General features: G+C 40.6%; 1 protein-coding gene across 4 annotated transcripts; it reads right to left on the bottom strand.

Annotated features, from left to right (window-relative positions):
* Positions 1–2335: 2335 nt before the first annotated feature.
* On the bottom strand, positions 2336–23830 carry CWC15 (CWC15 spliceosome associated protein homolog). 4 transcript variants are annotated; one of them, XM_049823210.1, is made up of 7 exons: positions 23609–23830; positions 21332–21470; positions 19136–19248; positions 18110–18198; positions 17241–17351; positions 7422–7540; positions 2336–6649 (listed from the first exon to the last, which is right to left on the bottom strand). In XM_049823210.1, the coding sequence occupies exons 2-7, from the start codon at positions 21460–21462 to the stop codon at positions 6520–6522; spliced, it is 693 nt and encodes a 230-aa protein (XP_049679167.1). In that variant the 5' UTR covers positions 21463–21470; positions 23609–23830; the 3' UTR covers positions 2336–6519. The 4 variants fall into 4 exon arrangements, with proteins under 4 accessions (XP_049679167.1, XP_049679165.1, XP_049679166.1 ...); XM_049823208.1 differs by lacking the exon at positions 23609–23830 and adding an exon at positions 23479–23590; XM_049823209.1 differs by lacking the exon at positions 23609–23830 and adding an exon at positions 23475–23585.
* Positions 23831–24205: the final 375 nt, after the last annotated feature.

Raw genomic sequence — 24205 nt, 5'->3', positions numbered from 1 at the left:
GCCTTCCTCAAATCTCAGGGTAGGGCTGAAATCATTTCTTCACCCCTTAGCTTCATGCCTGACTCCACAAATATAACAAGTTCTGCAGCTTAAGTCCATCAAGGGGAATGAAAACCAGGCCACCATCCTGGGTTAGTGGCTGGAAATAAGACTGCGGAGTCCTGATTACCATCCCCTGCTCTAACACCTATGTAACACCATCTTGGTTTTATTCTTTATTGGAACAAATGGCAGAAACGGGTACTACACAGAGAAAGACTTTAATTTGCTTTTTAAAAAAATTCTTTGGCTCTAGAATTTTCTGAAATTATTCCTTCTCTCACTGTCTGCATTGAAAGAGAGAATATCCATTTTTTAAAAGCTGGTGTTTGAAAAGCAAGCATAAATTAAAAGAGGACGTGGGCATAAAACAGCTATAGATTTCAACATCTATGAATAATTTCTAAAGCTCTCAGAAAACGTGATTCATTGTTGTTACCATCAGCTTACCTGTGCCTCCAACTGAAGCAAATTCAGCCCTAAAAGTTTTAAATTGGAAAGATATTCCAGTGAAGTATCATCTTCTAAAATAAATCACAATGTTCCCCGTCTTTCCTGCACTGGCCAAAACAAGCCTTGCCGTAAGAAATGTGATGAATCCATATATTGCTAGCAGGAGTAAGTTTTACTGGGGAGAGGTGGTTTAACAGAGTCCTTGAAGAGGTGCAAGTGACAGTTCACTTCATCAGAAGAAAGAAACCCAACAGGACCCCAACTTCTCCCACTCTTCTGTCTGGTGCTGACAACCTCCTTTGCTGCCTGGCTTCAGAGCAGCCTCCAGCTGCAGTACCTCTCCAGAGCAAGGGAGGAGACCGAGAATATCAGACACTAAGCTTGAGGGCTGGTAAACAGCACACGGGAGTATCAGCCTTTGCAAACTAGGTTATGAATTAGGCTACATGACTGGTTTTGTTAAAGCCCATTGTCATCCTCTCCTCAAAGGGACCATGACATTTTCATGATGTTGGTCTGTACCAGAAGGACAAATTCAGCAAGAACATTCACAGAACTCTAAGTTGTGCTGCTCTCACCACGATGGCACATCTGGGGCTCCTACCTGGGCCACACGAACACGGGACATCTAGGATGCATGCGCACCAGAGGAAGGATTCATGTGGATTTCAGTCAGAACAGACTTTTACTTCAGAGAGTTAATTTATCCTGCAATAAGAATATCCAAAAGTTTAGTGCTAGGACTCAGCCACCCACCCAGGCAGTGGTTCAGCACGTGATGCTTCAGCAGAACGTACCATCCACGCACCCCACCAATCCCAACAACCCGTGTGCGACCAAGTCCAACCAAGCCACCCCAAAGGACAGATATCAACCCCAGGGGACCCCATTTGAAAGCAAGCAGACACACTGGCAGATCTGTCCTCCACCCTTATCCAGCTCAAACTTCCAGCTTGTTCTCCCAGTGCAGTAAAAATAAACCTTTTCCACTGGAGGAAGACCAGCTGCTTCAAATCCTGTCCACTGAAAACCACTCAGTTAAAAAATAAAGAAATAGCCCAACCCCTTAACCAGAGTATTTCTAAGAAAGAGCTGGGAGGAGGGGCAGATCTGTAGGTAAGGCAGCAGGCAGGCACCGATGGAAAGGGGGCTCACCACTCAGCTCCCAAATACAATTTTTTGTGGGACTGAACAGTCTGTCTCCATCCTGCCCTTCACCCAAACTTCTGAGCATTTAGGCTCTTCAGAATACAGCCTGCTTTACAACCTTTGTTTCCATAAAACCTATCATAACATATCCCCATAGCCATCTATAAAATTGTATTATAGTACAATTTAGAAATCATCTTCTGTGCTCTCTGTTGAAATCAGTAGCATCTGGATAGGAAATTAGACTTCTCTCTTTCATTTTCCTCCTCCTGTACAGTGTCGCTTCCCTCTACTTCAGAAGGTATTTCTTAGGGTTGATGGCAAATTGGGATTTGGATTAGGAGACATAATTTGTTTAGATCTAGATGACTCTTCCTTCTCATTAGAGCTGCACTAGGCACATTAGAATTCCCAGCAATTTTTTTAATTTTTTTTTTTAAACTCAGCAAGCCATGGTTTCCCACTTGAAAGATCAAATTTTGGTAAGATCAGTGACATTAAGCTGCTCCTCAACTGCTTGTCAGAGAAAATGACATACTACACATGGACACTTTTATTGCATCCCTTAGGTATATTCCAATTCTCTGAACTAAAGCAATTTAAAAACTAGACATAATCACTATTTCATTTGCAATCTTATTTCCCTGCTAGTCAAAGCATCATGGTCATTCTTCACTTACATCCCATAACATGCCCACCTATAACAAGAAAACAGTTGAGTCTGAAATTCATAAAAGCCAACCTGTAAGATCTCAGTCAAAGGAGGAAAGCAGTACAACGGTAAAATGTATCTGTGAATGAAGAACATAAGAATGCAGTGCTGCTTTGTTTGTTTTAAATTTATTTAAAATGAGTGACTTGAACACCTATGGAAACATTATTCTTCTTTCTGCTTATCCCCGATTCAAAAAGAGAGCTCAGAGGAGCCTTTCTTAGGAAACATGACTCTTCCAAATGTGCCTATTTAAGCTCTGCTTGAACCATATCTTGAGGGACAGAAAGTATAGCAACAAGGCTGTATTTGCTTTTACTGCTAAATATGACAATATGTCAGTCTGCCTAGGGAAAAAGTAGCTGAACTTAAAACACAGACTTTATTTCTTTGGAAAAAGAGTCCCCAAACTTTTCTCCTAAATAAGCAAGACAAAATTTGGCAGGAAGTTTTGTTCTTGACCAACAGCTAACTAAATTTCACGCTAAAAGTTGACAGGAGATGGAAGAAGGACTTCCATGGATGGAGACATTTCTGTGGGTATTTTCTTTCCCTCCCCTTGAATATGTATTGCAGAGCACTAGGCACTGAAAAAGCAAAAAAAAATCAGAGAAGCCTCTACATGCGATTCTGACTTTCCTTAGAAAAGAATTAAGGCTTCAGGCTCCAACTAGCCATGACTGCAGATATGAATAAACACTTGAGCTTGAAGCAATTTCTGAGCATCAGCACATCCCTTCAAGGCTTGAATCCTACAGATCTTCCTTTGAAGTGAAGCACTTCAAGGCAACATCCCCCATTCATTTGATGGTTTGACCCTGTGCTCAGATCTCTCCTCCAGCATGAAAGATTTTAAGGTATTTGTAGTTGTAGGAAAAAGCAGAGAGAAATTTCAGCAGCTTGATGGGAAGCGATACATGCACGGCTGAAAGGAGACACGAGGCTGTCACCACACCAAGCACAGCTGGGCTGCCCGTGAAGCACTCAAAGGTAAACAGAGCAAGTACCAGATCACCTCTGCCCCAGGATTTTATTTCAAACAAAACCCAAGTTAACGGAGGAACTGGAACTCACCACAAAGCCTTTTTTTTTTTTTTTTTAAATTAAGTCTCCTTCATAGGATGGTACCTATGACTACATGAAATCCTGAAAAGTGCAGATAATGATTTTGCTGATTGCAATATGAAGCCTTTAATATTCAGCCATCTCCTTGAGGAAGACAAGCAGATGCTAAACACTTTAAACCTTGTATACACTCAGCACAATTATTTCCAGCTGGAGGACTATCATTAAGCTTTATTCCTCATACTATTAATCCCTTTAGAACTATAAAACATATTCCAAGAAAAATTTTGAAACACAAGGCTTTTTTAAAAAAAACTTAGAAGTTTAACTGTTAGTCCCTATGGAAAATAGATCCTTGTTTTCAGTTCCAATGCCATACCAAAGATAATCATAAACAAGGGAGAAACTGTTTATAAAGCAAGTGGCTTTATTTCAAGCCACCAGTTACAGTGAGTTCAGGTGCTGCTTACAATAACACAGGATTAAACAATCCTGATTGCTAGGAACTGTAAAATATTGCATTCCTTGAAGTGCCGAATGTTAACTTTCTTCCACTTGACCTCCTGGAACAGCTGCCTTGCCAGCTCCACTGCCTTTGTTGAAAGTTATTTGTCATACTGAACAGAGGCTCTTGGAAAAAAACTATGCTGGGAGCAGAGGTGTAGAACATGACGGTCTGATTTTTTTAAGAACTCACAGTCACACTGCAGTTTTACAAAAACAAATGATCTGCCTGTCTTTTCCTAGATGAGTACAAGAAGGATAGTAGAAAATTAAACATCAATACAGCATCAATAGTGAAAGCACAGGGCTCTTACTCTACAAAAAGCACAGAGCGCTTTAGTTTTCCAGTACTGGTGAAGAACATTCAGTAGTTAATGATGCAAAACCCACCAAGAGATAAGGCTTGAGATTCCTTAATTATCATATTGTGTTTGTGTATTGCTGAGTCCTCAGATTGTGGGTCAGCTTACACTGCAGGAAGCTAAAATACAAAAGCTCTGAGGGGGGAGGTTAGAGATAGGATCTGCAAATTCTGTGGTTGAGCTGAACAATGCCAGCAAAAATCCTCAAATAAAGCTGCAGCCCGGAGCCATATAGTCCCTACAGCTCTTTCTCCAGAACCAGGGACAGAGAGCACTACTGGGAAAAATGACTGAGTACACCTATGCATTATGCAAAAGTTTAAGAAAGGGATGTTCCTGCAGGTATGGAGAACAACTGCCTGCATATCTGAAGAAAACCTCATCCAACCCCAGCCATCTGGCTTCTTAAAAGTATTATTTCCTCTAAGAAAAGTTACATTACTTCAAGAACACAAATGATGGCATTATGCACTTATGATTTCCATGAAGGCATTGAACTGGCATTTCAAGTATGTCTCTTCCTCTCCAACAAAACCATATGCTCACTTGCTCACTTTGGCAGACTGACTATCTCTTGTAATACTGCAAGACCAATGTATTTTTTGTTGTTGCCGTGACAACTATGCTGTTAGGTCAGACCTAAAGCAGCAGCTGACTTCTCCATTGCTGGACCCTGACAAGTACAGCACTTAACTTTTTTTCCCCTTTCTAAATACATTGCCTATATACCAAGATTTTAGTAGCTTCAATTTAAAGAATTACAAACTACACCCATTTTTCTGCTTCCCAAGAATCATTACTATCATAAGGCAGGTAGCAGAAGTAACACAACACATATTCCTCCAGTAGCTGTAGGAGCTCACATGAACTTAAGCATGCTGAAAATCTCGCTTCCAAGTAAATATGGGTATTAGCTGCTGGCATTAGTACACTATGCATAGCTCAATGAAAGGGTGGCGAATACAGCTACGGCTAGTGAAAGCTTTTACAGGATACCAGAGTCATGCCCAACAAAAATCTAAACCAATGTGCTCTAAATTTACTCTCTTAAAAAGAATATCAGATATATTTTCAAATTAAGAGCTTGAAAATAATAATATTACTATGAAACAGTGTCCATAAGAATGAACTAGACTGACCATAACACAGACAACGAAAAGGGCAAGAATTTTACATAAACGCATCTGAGTTCTGCCACTGTAGCCTTCTAGGTAGAGAAGCAACTACTACATTTTGCAAATATTAGGGTCATATCCAGTGCATCACTTGGCCAAGATTTCAAATGCAACCGAGACAACAGAAGAAGAGAAAAAAAATATCCCTTCACAGCTGGGATTTTTTTCAGTCATTTGTATTTTATACTGTCCTACTAAGTGCTAAAATGGGACGTTTCAGAAGTAAACAAAGTGTACTATGGTATCTGGAGGAGATGACTCTAATAAAAACACTCACTTGCAAGTTTGACAACACTATTCCTACTGAACCACGCACACACAGACTGAACCTTGCGGCCACATGGTTGTGGCAGAGGGACTGAGCACTACAGTGGTTAATTAAGCAGAAAAAACCCCCATGGTTCCACAAAGCATTCCCCACTCAAGGCTCCCCCAAGCATTACATGGTATTGCTCCAGAAGTGCTGAGCCAAGAGAGCCCAGAAAGCAGGGCTGCTAAGAACCTGGAGCTAACCCACCAAACCATAACTTGGTTGAGAATAAGAAGAAACTAAAAAGGAAGGTTATTAATTAAGTTTCTAACTAGCTATTAAGAGGAAGTCCAGTTTTCTACCAAAAGTATAGCTTTTTTCAGTTCACACTGGTTATCATACTCAGCTATTCCCCATCTTTGATAATACTCACATTTACAAAAGTTGCATGAGTTACAAACCACCATCACTATAAATGCAAGTTGTTTTGGAAAGCAATTTAAACAATTAGAAGCATTTATTGCAAACCAGCTTCTCTCTTCTACCATTTACAAGGAGGCCAGTAAAAGTAAATGCACGTGAACAGAAAAACATTCATGAAACACAAATTGATTTAATTAAAACTGAAAAGGAAAACATATTGCAGGAATAAAAACTCCAGATACATAGCAGTTATTAATTATGAAGTGGTTGATGATCTTGGAAAAGCATTTGGGAATTCATGACCAAATATTCAGCCTTGAATTCTGAGGGAAAGGGAGGGAACCATGACCTTCCAAGTCCTTCAGCACCACTGCACATAAAACTGTACTACTTGATATATTTTTCCATGAACTTTTTGTGAAATTCTGATCGCAGAGTATCATTCACGAATCTTTTGTCCTTTTTTGTTTCGTCTATCCCCTTGGCACAATTCTTGAAGACAACATCATCATCCCATCTGAAAACAAAAGTTTTTAACTTCATTAAGTTTGTATAAAAATTATGTGCGATTTACAAAAATATATAAATGAAGTTTGGCTCTCCTGTTTAAATGTACTAAGAACAACTAGTCATAGGATTAGATTTTAGTCTTTAAGAAAAAAAGATCTATTCTTCTAATCCAAGCCATCTCCTACATGCTCCTGAGTTCAAAGTGTGATGAGTATCAGTAAATTAAAGGGTTTTTATCTTTACAGAAAATAATGACCATTTGAACAGAGCAGAAAAAAACCCCCTTTGATCTAACAGCCCTTATTTTGATAAATGCAACAGTAATGGGAATATCTGAAAACTGTATTGAGAAAAACACTTATTTATTAATTCTAGTTATGCTAAAAAAACCCCAACAAACACCCCCCCACCCCAACCCCCCCAGCTCCTCCCCCCCAAAACCCAAAAAACCCCCCAAAACCCCAGCTAGATCTTAAAGGGGAGCATAACATCAAATTTCTTGAGGAACTTCGGTCCTGTTACTTTTTGTATCGTTATGCAATGTCACACAAACACAATTCTCAATCTCTCTCTTTTTTAAACACAGAGTAGCAGGATGATTTGTTCAGAGAAACGCACAAGACAATCACTACATGTATCAGTATCCCAATTCTACATTACACTGCTTGTGACAAGATCCAAGGAAGGAAATAAAAAACAATGGCAGCGATAACATTTTCTGACTCCGAGTATCGAGAGGGAGCAAGGGGATGGATATCACAGTACAGACTGCACAGTACCTCCTCTTCACTTTGAAGTTTGCTTGAGGCTGTGCTGGGCCTGTAAGGTTCAGCAGTGGGTTACCACTCAGAATGTTCTCCATCCGAATTCTTTCTTCTTCAGCCTTTTGCTCTTGTTCCTGAGAATCAGAAATGGATATATTACTTTTCTAGGCCACTTTTCTCATCTCGTTGTTAGAGATAAACATTATTTAGCTGTGAACAGTCACACAGATAGAGCTTTAATTCCTAGCTCAGACTTTTCAGAGCATTTGACACTTGCATACGTGTAGCATAAGGATAGAAGCAGATACTCTAAAGAGCTTAACATTGCTAATAAACTGTCAATCTAGCAACACTCATATCTGCTCTACTTAGCTATGATGTTCCATCAAATATTCAGTTAAATTCTAGCTTTACCGCTTACATACTTAGTATATTAAAACTTGTATACAGATTAAAAGACTTGCTTTATCCTAATGAGAAAAGAGACTACATTATACAATATTCATTAGGTGGAAGAAACCTTACAGCATATTGAAACTTCTGTATCTTCAGCAATCTGCTTGGGTTTTACGCCTACGATTTCCCTAGTGACCAGTTAAAAAGAATATTGAGAAATCCAAGGTGAAACTGAGCAGTGGATGCCATAAGTTTATTTAAGAGTTCCAATATTAAGGAGCAGAAAAATTTTCTTCTCCTTGTACTGTCAAAAGCATGTATCTCAAGCCTAAGTGAAGCACTGCACTACAGGCAACACAAAGTAGATTTCACTGCCCATGTTTCCAAGCTGTATTAATGTATTTAGCGACTTAAATGTTCACAGACTTCAAAATGAATGTGTAATATTCATTTTACATCAACATATTTTCCACAACCTTTCAAATGTATTACAAGGATTGCTCTTTGATGAAAGTACCAGAAAGAAAAAAAAAACCCAACAACTCTTCAAATTTGGATCTCCTTAGTCTCCTGCTCCATGCTAGTTAAAAAATGCACTGAAGTCTCATTAGCACTGCAGGAGACTCAAACCATGGCTTTTAAAAATTATATAAACTAAAGACAAAGAGATCACAAGGTTGGGGTTTTTCTTCCCAAACTGCAGAAAATTCATGGCTGAGGGCTGCTATGGGATCGCAAAAGAGGAACCGTTTTTCTTGATGATAGCGATTACAAGGTTTAAATGCTAAACTTGAACACCAATGCTAGCCAGAGTTCTCTAGCTTCAAACATTTAATCAATACTAAGTGATATATTACTAAACCTATCTACAATTTACAATGTTTTTCCATTGGACTGATCAGGTATGTGAAATATTCCTATAAATCACCCCAATCCTCTTCAGAACAATACCAACTTAACATACATACGAATACCAAATAATGCAGGATCACTGGTAAAGATTTTACCTTTCAAAATCTACCCAAGTTTTAGTTACCTACCATTACAGTGCTTCTCACAAATAAAATTTAGAACCAGCTGCAATTAATTGCCAGTGGGATGGGAAAAGCTCCTCAAAAGGGCATATTGCTTAAAAGCACAGTACACCTTCAGGTCAAGCCCTGTAATGCTCTTATTAAAACATGCACATAGGCAAAACTTGCCCTTGCTGCTGTAGCCATGGAGCTTTAACAAAATCCACAGCAGTTAAAAGTTATTAACAAAAATAAACTAAAGTTTTGCATTTTCAAACATAGTTCCAAATCCAACATTTGGATTCCAACTTCAGTTGTTATTACCACCCCAGTAAATAAGGAAACGCAGAGAGCAAAAATATTGGATATGGAACAGCAATTTCCCCCCATATTAGAAATACAAATTCAAATTATACATTTCTCTCCTCTGTGAATTACAGACAAAAAAATACATGCAGCTTCTTCTGCACAGTATGCCAACCTTTGATTTACCATCTTCTTTCCCTGTAACTGGAGGAGCCAACAGCAGTGAAATCTGATTTACTGCAGTCTGTCATGTGTTCCCACCAGAAGTCAAGCAGGCCTCAGACTACGATACAAGCACATGCATGCAAAGTACTAATTTGAAACCAAGCAAAATCTAGGATATTGGTACAAGTGAAAAAAATCAGTATTGATTTTCAGGTACCTCCCAAGAGACGATCAGATTCTGTTTAAGACCATTACACAAATTTACAACAGGATGCAAGCATGTGAAGTGTTCTTTGTGCTGTCCAAAATAAGGTAGGCTCTGCACCATTACATTTAATCTCCAATGCTCCATTAAAAGTGAGACTTTGAAAAAACAAGAAGTCTGGGACAAATGTTAAAAGCAAGGAAGAATGCTACAACCCAAAATTCATACTGCACTATACTCAAGAGAAGGTAGGACTAGTAAGAGCATTGCAAGAAATTAATACTACCCTGTTGAAAAATGCCTCTGTAGACAGAACTGCTTCCAAGTCCTACATATGCAAACAGATGCAGCATTTTTTCCATTTTAGAGCTGAACTGCAGGGAGCTCTTCTCAAGGTGACATGCAGAGCATGGCCCAGTCTTCCCCCAAATTTCTAAGACATTAACCTCAGCCATGATCCGAAGTTACTGATCCTGTACATCATGTACCACTTTACCTGGGACACACATAACTATCTTATGCTGGTCTTTTATGATGCATGAAAATTGCATCCACACACCACTGACAAATGCAAACAGAACTACAATGCACTCCACACACAGTGTTTCTTTGATGGTCAAAAGTCCACTGGAGTCAGTCAGCATCTTTTGGGGGGGAAATACAGTTGTTCTTCCCTCCCTTCCCCCATTTCAGATTTTATCTCAACAGCTCCTACAAAGCCGATGGTTCCAGCATTCTCCACCATGCATGAAGAGAAGTGAAAAGCACTCAGTCATTTGAATTGTAAGCATTCAGAATCACTAGAGGAAGATAAGGCCAATATTAAGAATCATAAAAAATATGCGCATAGTACTCTAGAGTTCTTATTACACACAGATGCACATTTAATTTTTCTATAGTAAGATTTAAAAGGCATGTTAGGCATCATCCTAACTTTTATCTGCTTTACATAACCTATGTAATATCCTTCAGCCTCAATTAGCCTGACACAGTTTGCTCTCTGATAACGAAAAAAGCATTAGCAGACTGAAGTGATAAAATGTGGTGGGGGGGGGGGGGGGCGGGAATAAAAGAAAATCAAAACTGAAATAACACTTTTAAGAAGCGTTACACTACAAGCAGTGGTATAGGACTAAGTGTAGGATTTAGCTCCAGATTAAGACACCTACACCTAGACATCTGCTTGTAAGTACCTGAGCTCACATCTCAGCAGAGATCTAGAGAATACAATGAGTCAAGACAGCTTTTCTGCTCACGCTAAATTACACACAGAGGAGACCAACCATGCTGCAGGCTCTACTGACTGCATCTCCATTGTACCACCACAGAAGCTGGGATACATTAACTTGTATGTTGACCCCAACAACTTGGTATTTCAAGCTCAACTGAATCATGTCTAAAACTAATTGCTAGCAAAAAACTACATTGACTCAAGTCAACTACAATTCCAGAGGACTGGAGGGTAGCAAAAACTGCACTATAATCAAAAGAAGTGGTAGGGGCAATCTTGGGAATTTCACAATTACATTTTACTTCTGCACCTCTTAAATTATTAAAAACAACTATGAACATAACACTAACAGAAGCTGTCAAACGTTCTTTTATAGTGACAACTATTACAGAAATTATCTATGAATCTTATTTTCAAATGCTGATTTTCCATATTCACAGTAAGAGATGGTCCAAAGCCCCTGGGCACTTTGTGCAACCCTTCGCCGCTTCTCAGCTCTGTTCACAAACAGAACTCTGCTGGCTTTTAGACCCAGAGAGGCAGAACAACTAGAAATAGTAACAAACTGCATAAGCTTATCTTTGTCATTAAAGATCAACAGATTACAGTCTGAAAGGAAACAGGGAACAGATCTGTTGAGTAAGGCATCTCCAGTTTTAGTCACTTTACAAAGAAGACTTGGCATGCGTAGCAAATTATTTATGGAATTCAATCACTCAAAGCTGTTCCAGGTTGGATGACTTTTCAACATATTTGCTACAAATTCTAGGAAGCAGGCTAACTCTGAACATTAGTCTTGAAGATTTTTTGTATTATTTAGCTTCACTAAAACCTCCCGAAGAAGGTATTCAAAATTAAAAAAAGGTAATTTACTAAGACATGACATGGAGGAAATACTAGTGATGTAAAGTTGACATTTACACTTAAGCTAAGTTACACATTTTGGCCAGAGCTGCATGCAGAATCCCTCATCTCCAGCCAAAAGAGGTTTTCATTATGTTTCAGAATTTTCCACATAAATCTTCCGCTGCCCACTCCTCCACTGAAAGCCGGGACACTCCAGGCGATGGAGCATGGGTTGTATCAAATCAAACAGACCAGACATAACCTTCATAGCTGTCTGAGCTTCACACCTCTGAGGCACAATCATGCACAGCTGTTCACAAAATAAGCAGCTCTGGTTGCTCCAAAGCCTACACTGTTCTTTTGTGTGGTAGAACAAAGGCTTATTAAGCTAAAACACTATGTATACAACAAACCCACAACAGAAGGAAAGCCTAAGGGGGAAAATAATACATCTGTATTCACTCCACCTTTTCTAAAATAATGCCTCTTTCCCTGCCTTTCTGTTCAGCAAGATGAGGTATACAACTCTTTTCCTAAGTCACTTTAGCAAAAAACCACGATATAGATTATTCCATCACTACAGACAGCAGTGCTGCGCTTGTCAGTGGCAGCATCTTGCACCAGCTATCTGCAGAGATGAATCACATATCAACCATGCTGTAACCACCATGTTAGAGGCAGAAGCAATAGAACAGGAATATTATTGTGTGGGCAATAAGACTGGACTGGCAGAGGGAGTCCCATACCCCAAGGAAGCAGATGGAGAATCGGATCTCTCAGCAAGCCTCCACTGTACAACTGAACTCACCACGTGGCATCACAGCTGGGGGAAAAAAAAAGCGGACAAAACTATATTAACCTTAACTAAACAATTATTCCTTATCTTGCTGTAAGAATAACAGTCCCTTGGCATACTTGTTTCTGACCGCAAAGGAAAGAAAAACATTATTGTTACCATGGGTTGGGGTTTTTTTTAGTATAGTTCCTACCCTTAGCACAGAGCAAGATTACTTTTACAGAAAGTGCTGAAATTCCTGAAATGACTCCATTGTATCAGTTTTTGTAGATGTTGAGTAGCTGGAAGAAAACATGAAACACCCACATTTCACTGAAGGCTGGGGAAAAAATAATAATAATAATAATAAAAAAAAAATCACATAACCTTATTTAAATGCTAATTTTTGAATGACAAACTACGACAGAACTGCCTTTAGCAGCAGGGAAAGAAACTTAATAATGCAGAGATCCACCCCAGTTATTCGATCCCATGCAACTTACTAACTCTATGCAATACAGTGATTCAAATTGACTGAAACTTCAAAAAATAAGAGCGCAGAGTAATCACAACTGCAGTGTCTATACACAGATTTGTTGTCATTTTGCCCACAAGGGAGGGGACATTATCATTAGCTCTTGGCAAGGGTAAGTATTACTAGCATGTCTCAAACATTTAATGAAGAAACATATTCTGCCATCTGCTTTTGCCTCTTTACTGAAATTCTTTCTTAATCACCGATTTGATATTCTAGTTTTAGTTAGACCCTTAAAATTTAAGTGAAAAGGTTAATATTTATCAAGATTCATTTTCTAATGTTTTATTTGAAAGTCTGTGACACAAAACACAGGACAGAGCTAAGATCTATTTTGACTGTTGGTAAAGTAATATATTTAGTTATAGAGAAACACTTGGTGAAATAAAACTGTTAAGAAAACAAACCAAAAACTGAATGGATGTTAAATAGCTTTGCTGGAACTGCACACGTACACTCGGCTGCTCACTGGTTTGAGGTTTGTTTTTAATTATTTCAATCTACCTTTTAAGGAAGTGCTTGAAAATTGAAACTCAAGAGCATTGTAATGCTGAATTTGGAATATTGAAATGTTTCCAAGAAACCTACCCATGGATAGTTCATGTAGACAGCAGACCTAGCGTTTGTTCAGTTTTAGACAGACCCAGAATTATTCCACAGAAATGGCTTTCAAAACTAACATTTCCTGGTCAGCTTAGCGTCTACTAGAAATAACCTGAGAGATTAAAATTGTGGAGGGCGTGAGAAAAGTCAGGGGGAATCCCATGCTCAATCAATTTTTAAAAATACTCCTAGTATTTATTTAATGTTTCTATAGAATTCAAGGGAATTAAAGGATTTTGAGAAGTTAACAAGCTTTGACAGGAATTGCTTATTTGGTTGACAAACTATTTGCTTCACAGATTACAGAGAAATACGAGTGTGAAGGAAGTTAGAACCTCTTAATACTAGTATTTGTCAAAACTAGATTTAGAGGATTTCTATGGAAATTGGTATTACCACATAACGGAAGTTAACAGAGAGCATGTTGATCTGAAAAAAAATCAGATTCCCATCTTTTGTTTTTAACTGCTGTCTCACCCAAGATGCACTTTAAAAGGAGCAGGCCTCTTTTCATGACAACTTAAATACTGGACACCAAAGCGATAAGTGAGAACAGTTAACAAAAAATAATAGTTTACTTTAAATGAAGTCTCAGAAATAATTGGACTAGCATTTTAAGAAATAAAATAACTAAAGTATCAGAAAAAATTACATACGGCACAAATTTGGGATATATTACTGTATTTTACCCACTTTATCTTGTTACGACCCTGGCACGTTCCAAGAAGATGCAGATACACGTTAATAACAACAAAGAGATTTGAGAACGATGTGTAGAAGATTGAATAGGCATTAACTCTGCAGTTTCCCTTTGCCTTGCTACTAGTTTACCCACGCTGCCTACTAGGGACAGCAGCGTTTCAGCAGATAAACCATCCCTGTACACGGATTAGGACTAACAGTGACTACATAATTAAGATTTTACATGAGATTTTATCCTCAAGTCAGCTGGATGACTAATATAAGGCTACTTACAAAATTAGGTTTAAATTACGGTTTGGAAGACATAATAATATGTAATCCCACATATCTGAAGGGAAAAGGGATTTATATAAAATTGCTGTAAAATGCTTTGCCAGTAACACCTTATTTCAAAGCCGTGGAAAACAAGGCATAATCTAAACAGATTGCACCCCTAAAGCCAACATACTTAAGTGATCTTTCCTAAGGAGACCCTTAGTCCTAAAGATTCTTTCCAAGGCCACGCCCACCCTTGGTTTTTACATTTTCCATCAATGTAGTCTTAAGTTTCCTACTCTCAAAAAAACCCAAGAAAATAAAATTCCAAGTACCTATAGAGCACCCACTATTTACGGAAGACGTCAATTTTTAAGAAAGCCTATCTGCAACCAACTGGTGAAAGGATGAACAGAGTACATAGTGAGTGTACGATAGTGTGCACTATCACAAACAAATAACTAATAGCAATTTTTAGGAAGAAACAAAACATATTCATTTCAGATAATCGTGCATGTATTCAGTATGCACACAGCATTGGACATTATAAACCCTGCTTCTGGGGGAAGGAGGACATTCATGAAAGTAAAAAATATTACCAGTTTGGAGACAGCAAAATAAAGCAAGTGCTATACTAAATACTCCAGAGCTTTTAGCACCCTCTAGTGACAAAATAAGAATTTCATAGAGATTATAACTCCTGCTTTCTACACACAGGGAAGCATGCATTTGGTCATCTGTGCTGCGTTTTACTACCATTATTTTCCTAATGCAAGTTTTCTACACTGAAATGTGACAAGTTATGCTGTTTAATCTACATGTATAATTTCAACTATCAGGCAAAGTGAAAAATCCATACAGAACTAAACTTTCATTTTAAGCACTGGGCAAGGACAGCTGAAGTAAGCCGACGTAGAAGTCCTTCCTACGCATTGTTACCCTTAATTTGTAGTTTAGTACATTTCACACAGTAATACATGGAAGAATTGTTGCCAGTGTTTTTAAGTAATTTTCACCATGTTATTACTGCAGAACACTATTTCATTGCTGCATGATGTGCTTCAAATGCCTAGATAAAGAGATGAGAAACACTTTCAGACACACTTTAATGTAAAAGACCATTTACAGGCCAAATGGAGAATCAAGTATCAACAGTCTTCTACAGCAAAATTTCTGCACTGAAGCAGCATGATACAGCTTTTAGCCTTGCAAAGTACTTAACTCCCAAATTGCAGAGCTCACTGTTTTTACAAGCCTTGCTGATTCTAAAGGTAAATTTCTATATTGTTAGCCAAGAGTAGGCAAGCACTACATTGCTGCCTACAGTAGTTAAAACATTATCCTCTCCTAGCTATTCCTAGCATCTGCTAGATGCTATGCCCTGTTCACTGCCAGTTGACTCTACTGGAGAACATTCATGAAAAACGTTAAACTATATGCATGTCTGTTAAACTACAGGAAAGGTTATGAGGCACCAAAACATTAAGTTGTCACAGCAGCCTTTGATTACCCTCCTGATCAGCATTTATATGTTTATTCAGCATGTTCTAAAAAACACCTCAGATTACCTTATACAAAGATGACAGATAGCTTGTTTGAGGGAGGGGGTTGGATGGAGTTTTTGTTTGTTTGCTTTGGATTTTTTGGTTTTTTACACTTATGGAGAATCTACTTATAAAAACATACAAAACTACTCAAATTGAAGCATGCAACATTTTTCAAAAGCACTAAAACGATTTAAGCCCTACTCAAAGGAAGAAAGTGCTTAGTAAAAGCAGAAGAGGGAATGCTGCACATATCCACCACTCCTGTTGCACCACCAGAGGCAGAGCACTTTAGTAGTGCAGATGAAACACCTGGACTCTATAATCTCTGTTGCAGTACAACATTAGAGCTACTACAGTTCATTTTAAGTCCTGATTAGTTTGACAACACAGATTATTTCCAGAAACAGTCCCTAGAAGTCCATTCACCAATCAGGGATTTTGCTAACGCACTGCATCCCAACAATCTCTTACACCAAGGAGGTGTGGGAGCCAACAGCATAGGATTCCATCCCGCTCACGAGAAAACAATCTCAACTATAGGGCTTTCCCTCCCCTTTCAAGGGCAGAACATGGTGTTTCTATCTGTAGAGAGATTACCGGGAGGTATGAAGGCTACATGTGAGTTGACCTTCCAAGTTCTGAAAAGACTGCTGCATTATTATTCATTTTTGTGGAGACATTTCTCAAATAAACTCACCTGTGTATAATCACATGAAAACAGTTCTGGTCTTATAGTTACAACTGGTGCTCCTTGCCAAGGCAGCACAGCACCAATGCTGTGAAAGATCAACTACTGTATAAAACTTGCAGCCATTAGAAAAAGCATCAAAAAGCACAGATTTTTATTTCATAAATAAAAATCATATTTCTTGTTTCATAAAAGCTAGTTAACAAATGAAATTACACTGGACAGTATGTAACTCACTAATACAACTATATAGTTTGGTATGATAGCCATCTTCAGAGAAGGACTTGCATACGAGAAGCAAGATTATCTTGACTCACTGCCTCTACAAAGTGTTGGGAAAGCGAATAAAATGTTTTAGTGAGTAAAATGTTCAGTATGTCTACTAAAGAAAGTAATTCTTGACAACAATTATTAGATAGAAGAACAAACCCATCACACTTGACACGAGTTTTGAAGGGCACTTACTTGGTTTACCAGTTCTCACTCATCCTAAGTACTTAAGGCACACCAGTTTTAATAAACACCAGTTTGCAAAAAACAGATGCTCTTTAACGGGTGAGATTTTACCTTTCGAGCCTGTTCCTCAGCTCGTTCTTTCTTGATTTTTTCCAATTCAGCCAGAAGAGCTGCAGTGTCATCATCATCACTGTCTTCCAAGTCCTCATCTTCATCATCTTCCTAATAGCGACAAAAGGAAACAAGCAGCAGCTTGCTCATTTCATTTAATAAAAACAATCCTGGTCTGCCCAGCTAAGGCTGCAATTTGCTGCTGGTTGATTTCTGAAGTACTTGGGTGCTTGGAGTAGCACCAGCAAATACAATACAAATGGTTTATTTGCTCTTGTACAGTAAAGTCAAGACAAAAACATGTTTGTGCTTTTTGGATGCCTGCAATTATTTTTTTTATAATTCAAATGCTACATAGCTGACAGATTCTAAAGAACGGCTGTCCCCACTAATCATTGTAACATAAATCATTATAATAGTGTGCCCGAATACCCCATCCAATATTGTTGGGACCAAATATAACAGGATTAAAAAAACCCTGAGCTTATTGTCAAGCCTTAGACCTAAATCCTAGACATCAGGAAGAATCCATTGCTCATGCAGACAGTCAGTGTATCTCAACAGTTCTACCTTTGGGGAATTCTAACTAACCAAGTAGTTGACCAAATCTAAAAAGTCACCCATTCCCCACACTTCAAGTGATATTTTCAGTTCCCTAGGTTTTGTGTGCTTTCCAAGAATACCATTACAGCATGGACCAGAATCCTCTGAACCACTCTGGACTTCCACCACAGTAGAGTAACTGTGAAAGGAAGATATGCTGGAACCCATCTTTAATCTTTAGCAGACCTAAACGTACATATTTTAGTAACGGTGAATCCTGAAGGCAGGACAATGAAAGGAAAGAAGACAGAAAAAAAGATACATACATCAGTAAGAGGATCGTCTGCATCAAGATTTGCTGCAGGAATCTGGTCTAGCCGAGGCTTCTTAGACACAGAAGATGATGTTGTGTGTTCTATGGCATAAGATTTAAAAAGAAGAGTGACTAAGTCACTTCATTTAATAGCATCTAATGTCAGAAAGCAAAAATCTTCACAAACAATTAGTCTTGCATTAGAGTAAGAGATACAAGCTCATGGTTACTTTTTTCTCACTTCTCAATCTTAATGCCCATGCTAATTCCTTGCCTGTAGGTATCCTCAAGGGAAGCAATAACATCCCCAAACTTACAGTTTGGCCTCCAGAAGTTTTTTTAGTCATTATTTCAAGAAGAAAGAATAGCAGAAGAAAAACGTGTGGAGAAATATCTTTATTCTATATATATCCAACTGGAGGGTTCCCATTCAAGGACCACCCCAAAGCATTACTATTGGCTAGTTTGGTCCAAACCACATCTGCTTTTCATCTGTGAATTTGACAGCCTCACAATACCTTCACAGCTAAACCTAAAGTAGCTAAATTCTGTCAAGCTTAATACTAAAAATGAGTATTTCTCAAAAACCCCTTTGATTTTCTTTTTAATTATCACTTCACTATATCTGAACAGAATTGCATACTTTAAAAACAGATTTATTGTTACACTGGTGCTGTAACACTAGAAGATGAGTCATTCCCTGTCTCCTTTCTGTCTCGCTTGTCCAAGTACAAAAAAAAAAGCCCTTTATTAGCTGTACATATTTGTTGCCAATTCATTACAATCATACAGTATCAGCTGGCCTGCATGATGGCCTATGCTATTCTACTGGCTGGCCTAGATTTCTGCTAGCATGAAGCCAGCACGAAAGCCAGCCGACATTCCCTTGCAGGTCAACAGCTCTGAACTATCAGACCAATACCCTAAATTCTACTCTCATAACATGCTTTCTGCAACCTGCAAAATTCTTACAACACCATGTTTTGTGCAAGAGCAATGCCACACAGAAGTATTGAGATTTTTGTTTCTTTGTTTTTACCTCTGGTTGGTCTGTCTCTATTCTTTTCTCTTGCAGCGACCCGTTCTCTCTCCTCTAGCTCCCTTCTGAAATCACGGTTACGCACCTCTTCAGGAGCATCCTGAGTGGTCTGTCTAAAACAACATGAGGGGGGAAAAATTGCTGAAGTTGACAGTCTGCAGCGGGGAGCAATTTTTTCAAGGAGGCCAATAAATCCTGGGGTGAACAGGTAAGTATAGAGAATAAGAACTGGGCACCATGTAGACATGTGTTTGTTTATTCTCTCTTCATCAGCCCCCTTCTCTATATGCATTACACACACACAGACACGCAAAGTCACACACACAGGCTCCTTCCAGTGGCTCTCAAATAAATTAAAAGACCATATATAAATTCCTACAAAACCAGGATGACTACATCTACCTTTTGTAGCTATGTCTAAATCTTCCTTCTCCAGCAGTCCGAGCCCAGCGTCCTAGCAGACACCCACAAGCATTATAGTCAACTTTCTTCACTGTTTTATCATTCGAAGTTGCTGCTGCAAACCCAGTCTCTAAGGCTAGAGCAAACTTTTCATAAACCTTTTGCCCTCCAAGAGACATACCAGATAATCTCCCATGACCGTTAAAAAAGTTGGGAGAACAAGCAAAACGCTAGCTTTAGTGAAACACATTGCAAATACATGTTTTTCCCTCTTTTATATAACACACAATGGCCAAAAGCAACAGACTATTTATATGTGAGTCACAATAAGTTCCACCTAGAGAGCGCTGAATTTTCTGTGGAAATCTTGAAAAGAACTAATGAATAAAAACAAACAGCAACTCCTTTCACCTTTCTGTGAACCCAGTGCTGGAAATAAGAGTGCCTGGAAGAAACCCAGACTGAAGCCATTATAAACACATTGTGTGCACAGCCTGTCTTTATGATGAAGTATTTCATTTACTTTTGTAATTAAAAACCTGAACTTGGAATCCCTGGTATAGCTGCAAAATCCCCCCAAACCCTGTGTCATTCAAGTGAACATGAGTGGGACTGAAACACTGACCTTTTCCTGCAACGATGCAGTCCTGGCAATTTAACAAAGACAACTTTGTATTAGGTATTTGGGAGAAAGAACAGAAGACACTTAATGCCCCCTCCGTCTCTGTCTCTCACGCACATGGAGGCATTTGTTAAAACATACATTATATATTCCTGTACATATTTGTCCCCACACACTTCTTTCAAAGCAACAGACTAGTGTTCCAAACACTGCTTTCGTTTAAAGAAACAAACCACACCAGCAATTTTTCCCATAACAACAAAATGCATTTGACAGCACTTTTTGTGCTGTTGATTTTGCCATTCTCCAAAACACTCCAACTCCCTTATCCATACATACTCTTAAAAACCAAAGGGACAGGAGGGAAGACGTGAAAGGGTAAACATCTGCACAAAAAAGTGCAAATGTAAAACCTTAATAGTAATTTCACTGACAAGAGTAACATCAGTTCCATAAAAAGATCATTTCTAGGCTGACATATTTAATTTAAATTCTAGGCGTCTGTATCACATTGACTCCAGATTTCATTTAATCTTTCAAAAGGATAACAAAGATTTATTATGCATTTCAAACAGAGGAAAATATTCCTAAGATCCCATTATCTTTCCCACTGATTAAAGCAATTTCCTCTCCTAGGACCTGGATGAACCACCTGCAGTGTTTATCAGCTCTTCCAACACGTACTACTACCTGAGTGCTATTCCATAACTTCCCTGCCTCCTTTTAATGCCCTTCCCAAGTGGTTCCTTGCCAAATACATGATGTGGTTTTCCCGCTTTTAAGACATGCTCAACTTCGCTCCTCTTATCCCATCTTGCTGTGCAAGTGCAGCACCCTCTGTGGCTCACTCCCAGTGACAACTTTCTCTCCACTCCACTGCCTGAAATGCTTGGTCTCCAAAGCTCACCTTCTTCTGACAATTCAATTCCATAAGCAGTAATAAATACCACTAAAATGAAACCTCTTCAATCACTTGCAATGCATTCGATCTCCTAGGTCTGCTTTGGAGACTTATACTTTCAGCCCATTCATTCAACCCTGTTGCACAATCTCTGCCATCTGCTCAGTGTCAAGCACATCAGCATCTATTGTGAAAATGTCAGAGTACCACTCATAATAAAAAAATCATTCCCGGCCTGTTTTGCCATAAGACCAAAAAAACCAATACTAACCTGTATTTGATTTTAGTATGAGAAGGAAGGTCTCTGCTGGAATATTGTTTGGATAGCTGACTTAAGTCTCCTTCACCTTTTCCTCTTCCTCCTCTCGCAGGTTCAAATGTTGGCCTCGCTGCTGTTGTCATTTTAAGTGCTACGGAATCAAGGAATAAAGACAGTCATTACTACAACTTACAGTGGAAGACATTCACCAGAAGCTACTTTGTTCCTGGCACTGTAGAAACAATGACAAGTACTACTACAGAATACCAGCTATCACTCATCTCTCAGTCCTCGAAATTTAAGGAGCTTTTTTTTTGACAGAACTGACAGAATCTACTCAGATTTTCAAAACAAAGTCTTTTCCAACATGCTTGAAAGATGATACACAGACTCTAACCTAAAAATACCAACCTACAGCTGTAAGGTAAATAAAACCAGCCAGGAGCTGGTCTCCTATCCTTAAGGCAAGCTGTACAGTCTTGTAACTAAACTCTTTTCTCTCCTGAAAAATGACAGCCAAAAAAGACTGCCTACTGGGAATGACCCCTCCATTATTCCCCAAACCATATCTAGGTATCATCACCAGAAATGCTGGCTGACATAGACCATACCAAGCCTAGGACAGTGTTGATAATTATATATTGATGAAGATCATGCAACTTGAATGCTCCAGCCCTCATCATGGCCCTGTTCAGTTCTCTAGCACAGGCACAGCACTGTCATTAATACTGCAGCACAGTCCTTTGGGACCGACCTGCGCAGAGTTCCAGCTGGCCAGCAAAACCTTCTGAAGGGCTAGGCTTAATGTTCCCTGGTAGCAGACAGCTTTACCCTTACATAAACAAGTGCAATTAAAAAAGCTCAGACAAATGCAGAAGCTTTCATCAGCTCTCACTTAGAAACTGCAAGAACTCACATATTGCTAGCGTGTCCTAAAAAATGAATCACTGCTGTCGATTCCTCTGTGGCAAAGGAGTGAAACAGACCCTGACCAGCCTCAGCCACGCAGACACCCTGTCGGCATGCACCGTGTTCAGCGCTGCTGGACAGGAGCTGGAGACCCTGCAATCCCAAACCACTGTGCCAAGAGTTTAAGATGGTTAACCAACGCCAAACCCCCCTGCATGATCAACCAGTGCCATCTTAAATCTACTATCTGAAACTATGCTCATTCCTGCTGCACCAAGGCACACACATCTGTTAACCACAGACTAAAGATACATAAGAGACAAGAGAGATACATCTGCAGAGATACATAAAGGCACCAGTCCTACCAACCAGAAGGTTGGATGTTAAAGGATGACAAGAGAACTTATTAAAGAATATTAAAAAGCAAAGGAAAAAAAGTGATATTGCTCCATATGCTTTTGTGATACACAAAAAAAAGTTATTTATGCTCTGCTTCCATTATTTGTTATTTTTTCACTTTTAATGAGATCACAAAACACATGACTTCAGTGTTAAAATTATGAAGAACCACATCTAATGCGGCCGCACAGCTTCATGAAGCATTAACAAATCCCCTGGAAACTGTCCCTCCTTCTCTTAAGTCAGTTTGTATTCGGCTCGGCCTTAAAGGACCCAAGCTCAACCTGAAACCACTCAGGGACCGTCACACTGACTGCTCAGGTTTCCAAAACACAGCCCCGGAGAGGCCTCTGCAGCGCTACACGAAGACAGGACCGTCCACGCAGGGGTTGTTAGCCAAGAGAAAGCGACCGGGCCCGGCCTGGAGCCGAACTGCCTTGGCCACGCAGGGCCGCGCCGCAGCCGGCCCCTCCGCACCGCCCTCACGGGGGAGCCCGAACCCCAGCGCCAGCCCCGGGCCCCCGCCGACCCCCCGACCCGCAGCAGCAGCGGGGCTGGAGCTCCCACCGGGCTCCGCCGCGAGGCCGGCCGCCCCTTCGCCCCCCCCAACCCAACCACGCTCCGCTGTCCTCCACAGAGACGCTGCCCCCCGGGCCCCCTTCGCGCCCCGGCCCGCCGAGCCGGCCGCAGCCCGTCCCCTCAGAGGGACCCCAGCACCCCCTGCCCCAGGGCCGCCTTTTTCCCCCCTCAGGGACCCTAGCGCAGCGCAGCACAGCACAGCACAGCACAGCACAGCACAGCCCTGCCCTGCCCAGCCAGCTCGCTCGCCCACCGCCTCCCCACGTACTTACACCGCGACCTCCCCCCGCCCTGCGCAACCAGGCCCTACGCCACCACCATAATTCCGCCAAGCGCCCACAAGGCACCGCGCGGGAACCAGCGACACAACGTGGCGGAAGCCGCCGCCGAGGGAGGGCTTACCATAGAGAGGGCTGGCGGGGCGGTCACGTGAGGGAGGAGAGCGTGTCCGCCATGACGGCTACCGAGGCGGAAGCGGGCGCTGCGGCAGCGCTGCTGCCTGCGTAGCCATGGCGGCTTCCCTCGGGCCCTCCTTCCCCTCGGACCGGAGTCGGGCGAGCCCGGCTTGGCACAGGGAGCTCGGGGCGCCCGTCCTGCGGGCTCGGCCTTGCCCTGGAAGAGGGCCTTGCCCTGGAAGAGGGCCTTGCCCTGAGGTGCCACCAGGCCATGGGTCCTGTGCAGGCCCTGCCCGGGCAAGGCCTCCCCTGGGCGGCCTGCGGGCCGCAGGGCTCTGGCCGGTGCGTGGGGACCGGGCAGGCCCTGGGGGAAGGCCAGGGGACAGTTAGGCGTAGGGTGAAGGGTCTGAGGGCATACTGCAGCCCTAACTGTAACCTGCTGCTGTGAGCCTCTGGCAGGTCTTCTCTCATCAATTAGGTCTTGATTAGACTTGCGAGTTGCCTGTCTCGGAGGTGTCTGCCCAGAGGCTGCTTGCTTGATGTAGGAGGCTTGGAAAAGGGCGGTGTATTAGTTACGTGAAACAGCACTTCGCGGCTTCAAAGC

Source organism: Accipiter gentilis, chromosome 19, assembly GCF_929443795.1.
Source record: "Accipiter gentilis chromosome 19, bAccGen1.1, whole genome shotgun sequence".
Classification (NCBI taxonomy): Eukaryota; Metazoa; Chordata; class Aves; order Accipitriformes; family Accipitridae; genus Astur; species Astur gentilis.
This window is presented reverse-complemented; position numbering and strand designations above follow the sequence as displayed.